Source organism: Anguilla rostrata, chromosome 10 (genome assembly GCF_018555375.3).
Source record: "Anguilla rostrata isolate EN2019 chromosome 10, ASM1855537v3, whole genome shotgun sequence".
NCBI classification, from domain to species: Eukaryota; Metazoa; Chordata; class Actinopteri; order Anguilliformes; family Anguillidae; genus Anguilla; species Anguilla rostrata.
The window spans coordinates 39,228,971-39,241,995 of record NC_057942.1 but is presented as its reverse complement, the minus strand read 5'-3'; the positions used below and the strand labels follow the sequence as shown (position 1 = coordinate 39,241,995).

Below are 13,025 nucleotides of genomic sequence, written 5' to 3'. Positions count from 1 at the left end.
GCGTGGTGTGTGTGTCACAGTGTGTTAACGGTGTGTGTGTGTGTGTGTGTGTGTGTGTGTGTTCATACGTGCCGCGTGTGTGCAGAACTGCAGAGAGAGAGAGAGGGCGTGACGCTAACGCTGAGCCGGCTAACGTCCTGCAGAATTAAACACTTAATTTGCTCTGCGCGTGGAGAGGGGACAGAGCGACCGAACAGAATATACCTCCGTCATCATCCCCCCGTCTCCCGTCCCCTCCTCCTTTCTTCCTGTCCTCCTCTTTCTTGTCCTCCTCTTATTTAAACGACACGCGTAAGAACTTGGCGACCTTGACAAATGAGGAGTGAGTGTGGAGGTGGGCCCACAGGTGTCTAATTAAGAGAAGGGGTGATGTGGTTCAGATGGGGAGCGGAGCGCAAACACCTCGGAGAGGAAGACGAGTGTCACCGCGCCGAAGAGCGAGCCCGCGGAAACAGCGACAGCGAGTTTCACTGCCGCGATGCGTGTGGCACCTTACACGGCTTTTAATCACGCGTTCCTCTCTCTCTCTCCCTCTGTCTCTCTCTCTCTCTCTCTCTCTCTGTCTCTCTCTCTCTCTCTCTCTCTCTCTCTCTCTCCCTCTCTCTCTCTCTCTCTCCCTCTCTCTCTCTCTCTCCCTCTGTCTCTCCCTCTCTCTCTTCTCTCTTCCTTCTCACTCATTCCTTCTTCTCTCTCTCTCTCCTTCTCTCTCTCTCTCTCTCTCTCTCTCTCTCTCTCTCTCTCTGCAGGTCACTGATAGGTCGGTGCGGGCGTTTGCGGAGCACTGTCCCGAGCTGCAGTTTGTGGGGTTCATGGGGTGCTCGGTCACCTCCCTCGGAGTCATCCACCTCACACGGGTGAGTGCCGCAGCCTGTTCTGCCCCAGTGCCCCCATTCTGCCCCCCCCGCCCCATTTTACCCCTGCCCGCTTCTACCCCAAAGTTTCTCTGAGGGAACTTTGTGTTTGTTTAACAGTTTTTTTTTTCTTGTCCAAAAGACACTCAGCATGTGGTTAAAAAATGCAATTTCAAGGGCGCAGAGGTTTTGCTCTCTGCAAAGCTATCAATTATATGATTCATTATTTATGTGTGCCTGAAATGAAATGAAGTTCTCCAGAAAGAGTCAATAATTATTAGAAAATTAAACTGCGGGGGAGAGAGAGAGCCGTTTGGGAGAGAATAATTCTCGCTGACCTTCGTTCTTCAGGATGACCTTGAAACATTTCGGAACTGCAAATGGTGCGCGGCGTGTGCACGCCGCTGTTTCGCGGTTTTCGCGGTGTGGCCGTCTCTACGAGTCCGACCCACGGTCCGCAGATGGGCATTCCAAATTCAGAGAGCAGAGTAGAAAATAATGTGGGTTTAGAAAAAAAAAAATATATATAATAGTAATCACGGCTGCTCTAGCTGGGTCAGTTCTGAGTGAGATTTTGGTAGGTCCGTATCTATGGCAACACCCAGGGAGGGAGGCCTGGTGCACTGACTGGATCCAGGACCTCAAGTGCATCACTAAACATCCTGCAGTTTAACCCTTGGAAGAGTAGGTTTCTTGGAATGCTTTTCAGAATTCTGAGAATGCAGTGTTCTAGAACTCCACTGCTTTCAGCTCCCGGCAGTGACTGTGACATCAGCATCGGAACGTTCAGCTAAGAACATTCTGATCACATATTTGTGATCTTGCACCTTTAAGAGCTGAGTGTGAATTTACGGAGTAGATATGAGCTTATCTAAAATTTAGGGCGTCTTCTAATGCTGAAGTCTGATGAAGCACTGCTTTCTGCTTAAGAACATCTTCCCGTTTAATAAGAAAAGCATCTTTATTTTCCCGCCGTCCGGCCGTAAAGAGTGACTGTTTAATAAGACTTTGAGGGCTTATAAAAAAGCAGCTCGCATAAATTTGGGAAAATAAAGGTTTCTGTAATGGCACATGCAGCTAATGAATATTTTCCGAAATTAACATTGCATACGGGGAAGGGAGTCCAAAGTGTTATGGTTTAATTGCACTCTTATATCGCAAGTGTGGAAGATTTTTATTTATTTTTTTAAAGGCGTGTTTATATTTTTAAATTGGAATTGTACAACAAATTTAACAATAACCCTAATAACCCAAAAAAAAAAAAAAAACTACTCCGGAGTTGTTCTTATTACTTTGAAGAAAGTTTGGTTTAAAGTTTAGATCTCATTAAGGTGTAATGAACTGGATCTGAAAACGCTGAAGCTAACCCTGCTTCCCGCTGCTAATGCATTAGCATGCTAATGAGCGGGGATTCATGGGTAAAATATCCTCTGTTCACATCCAAATTAAAAAAGGGTAATTGTCAGTGCCTGGCTGGAAATTATAAGGTACCGTTACAGAGTGCGTATGTGTGTGTGTGCATGTGTGTGTGTGTGTGTGCGTGTGTCTGTTTTCCCCCCATCTGTCCCCGTGACACATATCTTTAGCTTCGACGCATCGATTAGCGCGCGCTCCTCTGCTAATGTAATTAGCCGCTAATGACACCGGCGGCGGCGGCGGCGGCTCGAAGCGCTATCGCTCAGCCTAGCCTAGCCTAGCCTAGCCTAGCCTAGCCGAGTCCCCTGGGAAGGCGTGGCGGGCCGCGTGAGCTCACCGTGGTTACGCACGCGCAGGCTGAGGCTGAGACGCCTCGTACACATCGTTTGGGTTGCGTTGTTTGTTTAAAAACCACGAAATGTTAAATGGAAGAGACGGCTTTACGGGATGATAGCGGATGTTTCATCAGTCTGAAAGTTGTGTGTGAGGTGTCTCTTTGCACTCCTGCGGATTTCGGAATTTTTGTTTGCAGCGCGTGCGCGTCTGTGTACAAGTGCGTGCGTGTGTGCGTGTGTGTATGTGTGTGTGTGTGTGTGTGTGTGCGTACGTGCCTGCGGGAGTCTTTTTGCTGTTTTTACAGGTGGTTACACAAGTAACACAGAATGACCTTTGAACCTTTCCAGCTCCCTTCAGTCACACCTGTGTGGCGATTACCCACAATTACCCACAGGGAGACATTTTAATGGCGCGCAGATGAACACGCGTGTAATCGTGGCACCTGCTTGGCGACGCCACACGCCACCCCTGCCCAGCCGTGCTCACCCCTCCCTCGCCCCCCCACCCGCCCCAAATAATACCCAAATTAAAAGCACTCTCCTGCTCCTCATCAGACTCATTCACTCAATCATTGACTTTTTGTCCTAATTTTTGGCAGTTATTTCTTTTTCCAGGAGGACTTATTTTAAATTACGTGACCACCAATTTTTGTTTTTTTCATTTCTGATAAAATACAAGGAAATTTATTTTGTGCAGCTTTGTTCAGTTGAGCTGAATGAATGCTTTAGCAGACGTCTGATGATCTGAATTGTCTGAGCTGTGTCATTCCGTGCGAAAGCGTAAAAACTCGTTATCGAAATTTAGGCGCTATCATTTTCCCCTTTTTCGCCTCCATCAGCCTGGGCAATCGATTCCCAGCATGCAACAGTGCCGCTTCTAATCTCCCCGCTGTCTACAAGTTAGGCTCGCACATACACCAGTTGGAGGAAGAGTTAAGATTAAAAAAAAAAAAAAAAAAAGTATTATCTGAAACTTATTCGTGTGGATGACACCACACGAAGATCCCAAAAATCACTGATGGGATTCCAGTTTTTGGAATTCCCAGTCATACCTGTAGCGCACCTGGACCAAAAACGTATGTGGAAAAGATCTGTGGAGGTTCAGAGGTCAGAGGTTGTGGTGATCTGCACGCGTGCAGATCCTGCCCTGTCAGCAGGGACTCCGTCTCGCTCCCTCACGGCGACCGAAGACCCGCCAAACAGGAAATTTGCTTTTATGCTTCTAACTGATCCGTGACCGTCCCAGCGTCCTTTGCAAAAACCACGCACTTATACTTTCACAGATCACAAACTGCTCGCCAGTGACACTAAATATTTCAGAATGTGAAACTTGGCTGCTGGACAGAGAGGCGTCAGGGAGGTTGGGTCCCGCTGTTTGGCGTATTTATGGATTTTTCGTTTAATGTCGGCGTCCCCGTCTGTCCAGAGAACCGCCTTCGTTTGCGAGCCATTATCAGACGGTCTGTAATAGCGGGCTTTCCCCAACGAAGCGCTTCCCAGCCAAAAATCCTTCAGTGTTGCCTGTTGGATGTTCCTCTGACAGCTTTTTTTATTTTTAACATCTTTTCAAAAACATCCACATACATCACTCCACCCCCCCCACCCTTCGGCTGAACTGTGTCCCTGGCTTATTTCGTGTTTAATCTAAGTCCTCTCTCATGTGGGGGGAAACTAAATCCTTCCACTCAGCTCGGTGGTGTTGTCAGGGGTGACACTCCGCACATTTATGTGTAATTGAGGTTTTTTTTTTTTTTTTGGCCTCCACCCCCCTCTTCCTGTCCCGGGCAATAAGTCGATCTCTGAAAGCGTTTAAGAGCCCCCCCGTGTGTGAGTGCCGTACTTCTGCGGAGATGACAGAAGAATGGCGTGAGCTGCTTTCGTCTCTCTCTGCAGAAAAGCGCTTTTCCCTCCGATTCCTGGCACGGGGGGGCATCCCTTTGCTCGATGGCCTCGTTGTGTTTTTTTATTTTAAATGAAATGAGACGTGACTTAAATCGGTGTTTTTGAACGTTTTGTGGCCTTTTGCATCTGAGGAGCATATGTGGGACATTATTTCCCAGGAAAAACCCTTAAAAACGGGATCAGGAAAAATGGCGGGAAGAACTGGGAAGAGGCCCACGGTGGTTTGCAGAGAAAATAATGTTAAATGTTTTTTTTTTTTTTGCTTCTGCTAAACCCCATACCTGTTTATAATACGGACTCTTTTTCTGACATGAAGTGCAGAATTATTCGTAAAGTTTGTTTTCGCGTTCGCGTTCTGAGCCTCAGGAGGCTCGTGGGCTGATGAGCGCCTCTTTGACGGATTAAAATCAGAAAGCGTCCCGCCCGTTTCCCATTAATAACACACAATGAACACGAGGCGAAGATGTTTCGGGGGCTGTTTTCTCCTCAGTTCTGTTTCAGTCAGAACGTTGGCTGAGCGAACACTCGAAGGCAAGATCTTATTTTCCCCCTTTGATTAAAAATAAATAAAATCTTGTCATTGTGTTTTTTGGGGGTACAGTTGGGGTGGGGGAGGGTAGGGGATCGCGAGTGTTTGATGCAGGGCCAGGCGTACCCCTGTTTTCCCCCTCCCATCCTCCGCAGAAACATTTTGCTCCTCTTATCGCTTCTCACCGGGCTGGGGGGGGGGCGGTGGGGGGGGCAATAAGTCTACCGTGCCAAACTTGTGTGCAGTGATAACCCTAAAAACACCCCTGGGGGAGGTGGGGGGTGTTAAAGGGGTTATGTGAGTTTGGGGGTCACATGCCTGTGGTGTTGAGGGAGGGGGGGGAATTATAATAATAATTTATTTGCAGCTGACAGGATGGCAGGTCTCTGCTGTTGGGAGAGTAATCTCACCTGGAGTGTGTGTGTGTCTGGGAGATAGAGAGTGTGTGTGTATGTGCATGTTTGTGTGTGTGTGTGTATGTGTGTGTTTGTATGTGTCTGTGTGTAAGAGTATCTCTCTCATAGTGAATCCAGTGTCTTAGGCTAGGAGTGGACTCATCCTGTGGGTTGAGGGGGGGTTGCCGGTGCGTTTGAGTTTGGGGAGGGTGGGCGGACAGTGAGTTTGGGGTGGGCGTGTGAGTTCTGGAGGGTGAGGGGACGGTGTTTGATTTGGGGAGGGGGGTGTAGGTGCAGCTGTACCAGGCTGCCGCTAAGCCCTCTCTGGCTTTGTTACTCAGTAAAATCCCCGGTCACTGGGGCTGTGCGCGGTGGAGAATGACCCGGCCCGGCTGCCAGGGCCCGTTATCGCACGCGGCACAGGGGATTATGGGTCAGAGAACCCCTCTGCCCCGGCACGGACCAGCGGGGCACAACCCCCCCCACCCTAACCGCAGAGAGGGAGGGAGGGAGTGTGTGTGTGTGTGTGTGTGTGTGTGTGGGTGTGTGTGTTTTCACTTCTTAATACGTTAATGAGCGCGATAAGGACCTGTGAGGTTTCAGTCTCTCTCTCTCTCTCTCTCTGTGTCAGTACTCCCGCTGTCAGTCTGTCTGTCTGTCCATCACTCTCTTGTTTATCCAGTCTTGATATTATATGTATGAGTCCAATTATCTGCACCTGCTGTCACTCCATCCGGATGAGAAGACTGCTGGATGAGTGTGAATCTGCTGTGAGCTGCTCGGGGCTGACCCCCCCCATGAATTAGTCAGCATCCGTCTGTCTGTCTGTCTGTCTGCCTGCCTGCCTGCCTGTCTGCCTGCCTGCCTGCCTGCCTGTCTGCCTGCCTGCCTGTCTGTCTGTCTGCCTGCTATTTCTGCATTTTTCAGTCTGTCAGTCTGTCTGTCTGTGCTTCCATCTGTGTGTGCACTTTATCGGATGTACTGTAAAGTCCTGTAATTTTCAGGGCAAAGAAAATCATCTGTGTCTAGGCATAACCCCTTCCATTCGCAGCAGGAAATTCTGCTGAAGGAACAGCCCAAAGTGTGTGTGTGTGTGTGTGTGTGTGTGTGTCTGAGAGCTGTGTGTTTGAGCATGTGTGTGCAAGTGTGTGTGTCTGTGTGTGCATGTGTGTGTGTCTGTGCGTGTGAATTTATAGTTTTTATATGGAGAGCTTATTTACAGCAGTAATGATTCAGTCATTATTGCGTCATTTTTCCTGGCAGAAGGTCACATGCGCACGTTTCCCTGAGCGTTAGCTTCGGGGCTTCAGTGAGGCTCGTGTCCTGCTGGCTTTGCCCCTGGTCCCGGAGAGGCTGATTTGTTTTGTTCGGCGCTCCACTTGAGATTCGAACCCGTGACCTCCGGAGCTCAGCGCTTTAGCCACACCAGGACACGCGAGCCCCAACACGTAGGCGTGTGGCACAGTGATGCGTGCACACGGCGCCTTGACCTCTGACCTCCAACCCTGTGTGGAGGTGTATTCTCCCTTTCTCTCTTTCTTCTTCCCACATTCTCTTTTCTTCTTTGCTTTCTGTCCTTCTCCTCTTCCCAACCTTCTCTTTATTTAAGTCCTCTTTCTCTTCGATCCTTTTCCTCTCTCTTTCCTTTGAGTCTCCCCCATCTTTCTCTGCTGGAGAGAGCATTGTGGGTATGAATTAAGAAGAGTGCATTGTGGGTCTGAATTGAGAAGAGTGCATTGTGGGTATGAATTAAGAAGAGTGCATTGTGGGTCTGAATTGAGAATAGTGCATTGTGGGTCTGAATTGAGAAGAGTGCATTGTGGGTCTGTCTGAAGGCCAGCTTTACAGTTTGGTCGTTCAGAGCAGCACAAGACTCTTCACTTTTTCCGTCTTGCATGATCTGCTCCACCAGATGACGTTGAAACGCAACCCGTCTGCGTCTGGCGGTAAGCTGGGGGGGGGGGGGCTTCGGGGGCGGCGGGGGCAATCTCCCGCGCATTCCGCCGGCCTCGCGTAGGCGTCGCGGCGTTCCCGCGGACGTCCATCGCTCATGGAGACCTTTCAGCGCCCGTGTGTTTTTCTCCCATAATGCACTGCTTCTGTCCCGCAGCCAAGGAACGGCACTTTTCACTAAGTTTTCTTTTTTTTTTCCAACTCTTAATGAAAGAGAGAGGGAAGGAGAGGGAGAGGGGGGTGAGGGAGTGGGAGAAAGAGAGAGAGAGGGGAAGGAGTGAGAGAGAGAGAGAGAGGGAGAGGGAGAAAGGGGGAGAGAACGTGAGAGAGAGAGAGGGAGTGGACAGTTCAGCCTCACAGGTTGACAGGTGTCTACAGCCTGGATTTTTTTTAAACATCATTTAAAAACATGTCGGTTTGTATTTGTGATTGTCCAGGTGTGCTGGTTTCACAAATGGACGGACAGCAAGCAAGCAAAAAAAAAAACTGCATTCTCTTAAAATTTAACTGCTTGAGCCAGAAGAATCTGTGCTTACTTTCCTCCGGATTCATAAACAGGAAAGTGATATTTCATTTAGATGTCAAGCGTGCCATTTCTAAACTGAGTGCCTGAGGTGTGTTTCGCAGTGTTTTGGTTCTGTGATGGATATTAGCTTCTGATTGGTAGTCCCCTTAAACAAACTGCCTGCAGATTGGTTAAAATATAAATAGCCGTGTTGTTTATGTTTTGTAACATGGTCTCGGAAACAGCAGCACCAAAGCATCCTTTTGTGAGCAGAATAACAATTTTTTGCTTTCAGACAAAACTAGTTATTTTTTTACTATTAACAAAAGAAAAAAATCTCAACCGCCGCAAATATATTTAATATCATGGAAGCTGCTGTTGTCTTTGGGTCTTGATGATGGTATAACTGTTAGAAATGAGGGTTTTGATTGCGCTGGGTCCTAGCACCGCTGTGAGCGAGAGCTGTGTTCTTGGGGGTGTGATTGACGGGCTCTTCAGTGCCGTGAGAGGCTTTGCGCTGTGATTAATGGGACTAACCGGGCGCGTTGCACGCAGAGTACTTTCTGATGGAATTTTGAGAGGGAAATTGGCTTTTATGAGTGCAAATACGCCAATTAAGCAGGGGAGTATTGTTTTTGTTCGTTTGTGATGCAAAGGAGCAAAGAGACAACGAAACGCCTTTCCTGTTTCTCCCCCTGTCCATTAACATAAGCAACTGCGCACGTTTGGAAGGTAATTGTAAAGACACGTTGCGTTTTTAAGATCAGTATTTATCCCGTGAGGTTTCAGTGAGGTCGGCGTTATACCGAAATCATTTTGGAAGGAACGCCAGCGCGTGCGTGCGTGTGCACGCGCGTCCTCCGGTTTCGGGGTTAAGAGAGGCGGTTTGACAGTGAAAGTGCGGAGCGGGGCAGCAGTGGCGGCGGCGGCAGGCTCGCGCTGCTCTAGAATTCCACCTCGGGTTTTTCCCGAACGTGTCAGTCGGTGCGTAAAAGGTGCGCTTTGTGCTTCCAGGACTCGGTGGCGTAATTATGTGAAGCTGGTGAGGGATGGATGGAAGTAGCGATTTATCTCTTCTTTTTTTCCCCCGCTACAATATTTAATTGGACAGAAAATGATGGCGATGGCGCTCGTTTCATTTGTCATGCCGGGAAAAAAAAAGAATATTGCTAGGACAGCAGTTACGTGCGTCTGCGAATGCCGGCAACATTTCAACAGGGGGGGAAAAAAACCCCGATGGGGAACGGTTTTTAGATGACTTTTTAGAATTGTAGATTGCACGTCAGAGTGCCTTTCCGCGCGCTCAATCCTTCGGTCTGTGTCAGAGCGGCTTCACAGCTCCCTGCATGCACCGCGATTTGATGGACAGCCAACCGAGATTCCACGTCACTTTTTTTTTTCTTTTTCCCCGCACGTGGATGGAGCTGAGGGGGTTATGCGTCAAGAAAACAACCTCCTGCTCGCCGGGAAAAAAGCTCGCATTTCCATGATTGAATTCAGGACAGAAAACCATTATTTTGTTCCCCCGGACCATATTTCATTTAAAATAAAAATAAGAAATGTAAACTTTGGGAGGCTTGCGTTTGCCCGCCTGAGTGATTAATGCTGGGATGTGTGGCGGGGGGATGTGGACTTGTGGGCTCGGACCTGAACAGATGCATTTCAGAAGTTTGGGTTTCATTAACACTGTGAATAATTACACGCGCTTTCTGCCAACACCAAGAGAAACTTTACCCCCATAAAAAAAATAAAATTAAAAAAATGAAATACATAAGTGTTAGGGGACCCCACTAGACGATTTCTGTATATAATTTGGGAAAAATAAATGTTGCGAAACCTAAAAATGTCGGCATATCTGACCGGGATTAATCACAGACGTGCCGAAAAAAAAAAAACACGAAGCCGATCGCGTTAAATCAGTCGCGAGCGCCCAAACGAACGCACACGAGCGTGGAGCGTGCTTCAGGCCTGTCCTCCTTCACTAAATAAGCTGAAGTGAGCGTTTTACGTTGCTGTTTTTAAAAAAAAAAACATTTTGCGCGTGGATTTATGCGCGTTTTCCACCAACCGAATATGTGCCCCCCACATCCTGCGGACCGGGGGAGGGGGGGGGGGGTTCCACTTGCACCCCCCGCCAAGCATTTGAAAGGCCCGTAGCCGCGTAGCGCACACACACGATAATGTGGCGCTTTTTAATATCCCGTCTTCGGCGTCCCGTCTTACGGGCCGACGCCTGTCTCGCACGCTCCGTCTCTGTGTTCGCAGCGCGTCCTGATTTAACGCCGTTATTCGCGCGGCCTCCCAGGATTTCCTGCGGCTGTGTGTAGCAGCATGCCGCGCCGTTATTGGATTTACCGGGAAGGAGATAAACACGTTTTTTCGGAGGCAGACATTCCGCGGCGGAAATTTGGCCATTAATATGCGCCCCAGATGTAATGGACGGGCGGGTTTCGGTCCTCCGGCTCGGGGGCTGTTGATATCCCCTCCCTTTGAGTCAGTCCGGAGGGATCCGGGGTGTTTGTTGTCCGGGTTTGGGGGGGAAGGGGGCGGGGGGGTAATGCGGGGGGACGCTGAGGAGATGAGTAATTTGAAATTTGCGTTTATCTGCCGGCACAAGAACTCGGGCCGGGACATCAGGCTGTCTACCGCCGGTTACTGCCGGAGGTGGGGACCAGGCGACCAGGCTGGACCGGACCAGGTCTGGGGTTTCTTCCCCCCCCCCCTTCTCGGAAATGCTTCGCGGATTAAATCTTTTCTGCGTAAACAAGCCGCTCCGGAGTGAAATTTGCTTCCGCTCCGTGTGCAGGTGGCCGCCTGTCCAAAATTTTGAATTTTTTTAAATTAAAAATTTTAACCGCGAAGCATTTCCGAGAACGGGAGGGAAAAAAATGAAAGCGACACCCAGAGAGAGACGGGTGTTCGTTTTTGGGGTCAGAGCGACGTGAAATAAAGAATCCCATCTGTGGTTGCATGGCGGGAATGGTGGGGGAGCCGCCATGTTTGCCTGCATGCCGCAGAAGGAGCACGTCGGCGGCGGCGGGTTATTCGCGGGGTGTTTGTTTGCGCTCCCCTTTGTTCCCCAAACAATGGGAGCCACGTTTTCCCCATGAATAATTTAGCGGGTCGATATGTAGCGCGCCAGGGGCCACGTGAGGCCCTGAAACACACACAGACACACACACACGCACGCACACGCACGCACGCACGCACGCACGCACGCACGCACGCACCACACCACGCACACAGACACACACAGACACACCACACACACAACCGACACAACACACACAGCACACACACACACACACGCACACACACACACACACACACACACACACACACACACACACGGGAGACAGACACCGTGTCCTTGGAAACCAATAGGAGCTCCATGCTGGTAACATTACGGGTGCTTTTATCAGAACCCCCTGGGACATACAAATAACACCACATACACATCTCTCTCTCTCTCGCTGCCTCTCTCTCTCTCTGTCTCTCTCTCTCTCTCTCTCTCTAAAGTTCAAATTCAGAATGGTTTATTGGCATGAAATACGCTCGTAAATATTGCCTAGGTACAGAAATACTCTAGGACATGAAAACAGATTAAGCAGAGTAATTGCTATACAGTACCTGACTGTGGTACCATCAGCAGCAACAACCAATGTATCAACAGTTATAGGCCTACTTACCTATACGTGTGTGTGTGTACATTCTTGCATACACGTGATGGTGTATGCATTCTACCGTTGATTTTTCCAAGCAAATGCAAAATGTATGTTTACAGATGGAGTTTTGTTGTTGAGGCACTTGTGTGCTGTGGAGAGGGAGAGGGAGGTATAGAGAGAAGGAGAGAGGTATAGAGAGGTATAGAGAGAGGGAGAGGGAGGTATAGAGAGAAGGAGAGAGGTATAGAGAGGTATAGAGAGAAGGAGAGAGGGAGAGAGAGGGAGAGGGAGGTATAGAGAGGTATAGAGAGAGGGAGAGGGAGGTATAGATAGAGGTATAGAGAGAGGAAGAGGGAGGTATAGAGAGAAGGAGAGAGGGAGAGAGAGGGAGAGGGAGGTATAGAGAGAAGGAGAGAGGGAGAGAGGGAGAGGGAGGTATAGAGAGAGGGAGGTATAGAGGTATAGAGAGAAGGAGAGAGAGAGAGAGGGATAGAGTGAATATCAGAGAGTGTGTGGGTCGCCGGTCGGCGCGGGTCTGTAATCGCGGCGCGGGTGAGTTGCCACGGTGACAGGGCCGGCCGAACGGCTGACTGCGCCAGGACTGGCGGCCCGGCGGCGGCGGCGGCGGCGGCGTTAGCTTAATCTCTCACGGCATCAAACGGCCCCGGAGCGTAAAAACCCCGCCGCGCGTTTACATTCTCCAGAACGTTCCGCCTGTTATTTACCTCTCTGAGCCAGCACCCGCCCCTCACAGTGACAGTACGCCAGCGCCCCCCCCCATCCCATTCCTCACCCCCCTCCCCGGGGGGACCAGCGCTTCCTAACAGCTTTTCCTACGCCGCTCCTCCGTTATGTCACAGCGACGATGCGCCCCCCCCTCTGTACGCTAAACGGGGTCGTCCGCGAACGCCGCGCGTCTGTCTCCCGCTCGGAAAACCGCTAAACGCTTCCCGGAGGGAACTGAGCCGCCTTCTCTATCCGTGCCGGTAAAAATGCGGATAGGGAAAGCGGCGGTCATGGCTTGAGGCCAGCGGGGGTCCCCGGGCGTCGCTCCCGAACGCGCCCCGCGCGGACGTCCCCGGGGCCGCGCCTTTATTTGGCCTCGCTTTGGGCGTGTTCTACAGAGCATTCTGGGAAATTCATGGGGAAAATTTCACAATGTCCTTTCGAATAAAAACCCGCTTATTTTGTCAGTGCGGACGGGATGTAGAGTTGAGTTTCGTACCCTCTCCGCGTTCGAAGGGAACCGGCAGGGCCAGAGTCTGCTGCGTTCCCAGTGCACCAGATGAAGAATAAAATGGAACAAAAGCACAGAGCCTCTTTGGGTATTTGAATGCCTCTGAAGGTTAATGACCCGTGTCTTTCTTTGCACATACTGTCTGTTTGCGAAAACGAAAACGTTTTTGACCATTTTCTGACGCACAACGGTGTCTTTGAAATGAGTTTGGAGGAGAGACTGCTTAGGCCCGGAGCA

General features: G+C 49.9%; 1 protein-coding gene across 1 annotated transcript in view; it reads left to right on the top strand.

The window, feature by feature from the left end:
- Positions 1–723: 723 nt before the first annotated feature.
- The window catches only part of LOC135233441 (F-box/LRR-repeat protein 17-like), a 141,491-nt gene continuing 129,189 nt past the window's right edge, over positions 724–13,025 (top strand). Inside the window, exon 1 of the mRNA XM_064296991.1 lies at positions 724–854. Within this exon, the coding sequence (XP_064153061.1) occupies positions 810–854 (45 nt within the window). The 5' untranslated portion in view covers positions 724–809. The remainder of the gene's footprint in view (positions 855–13,025) is intronic.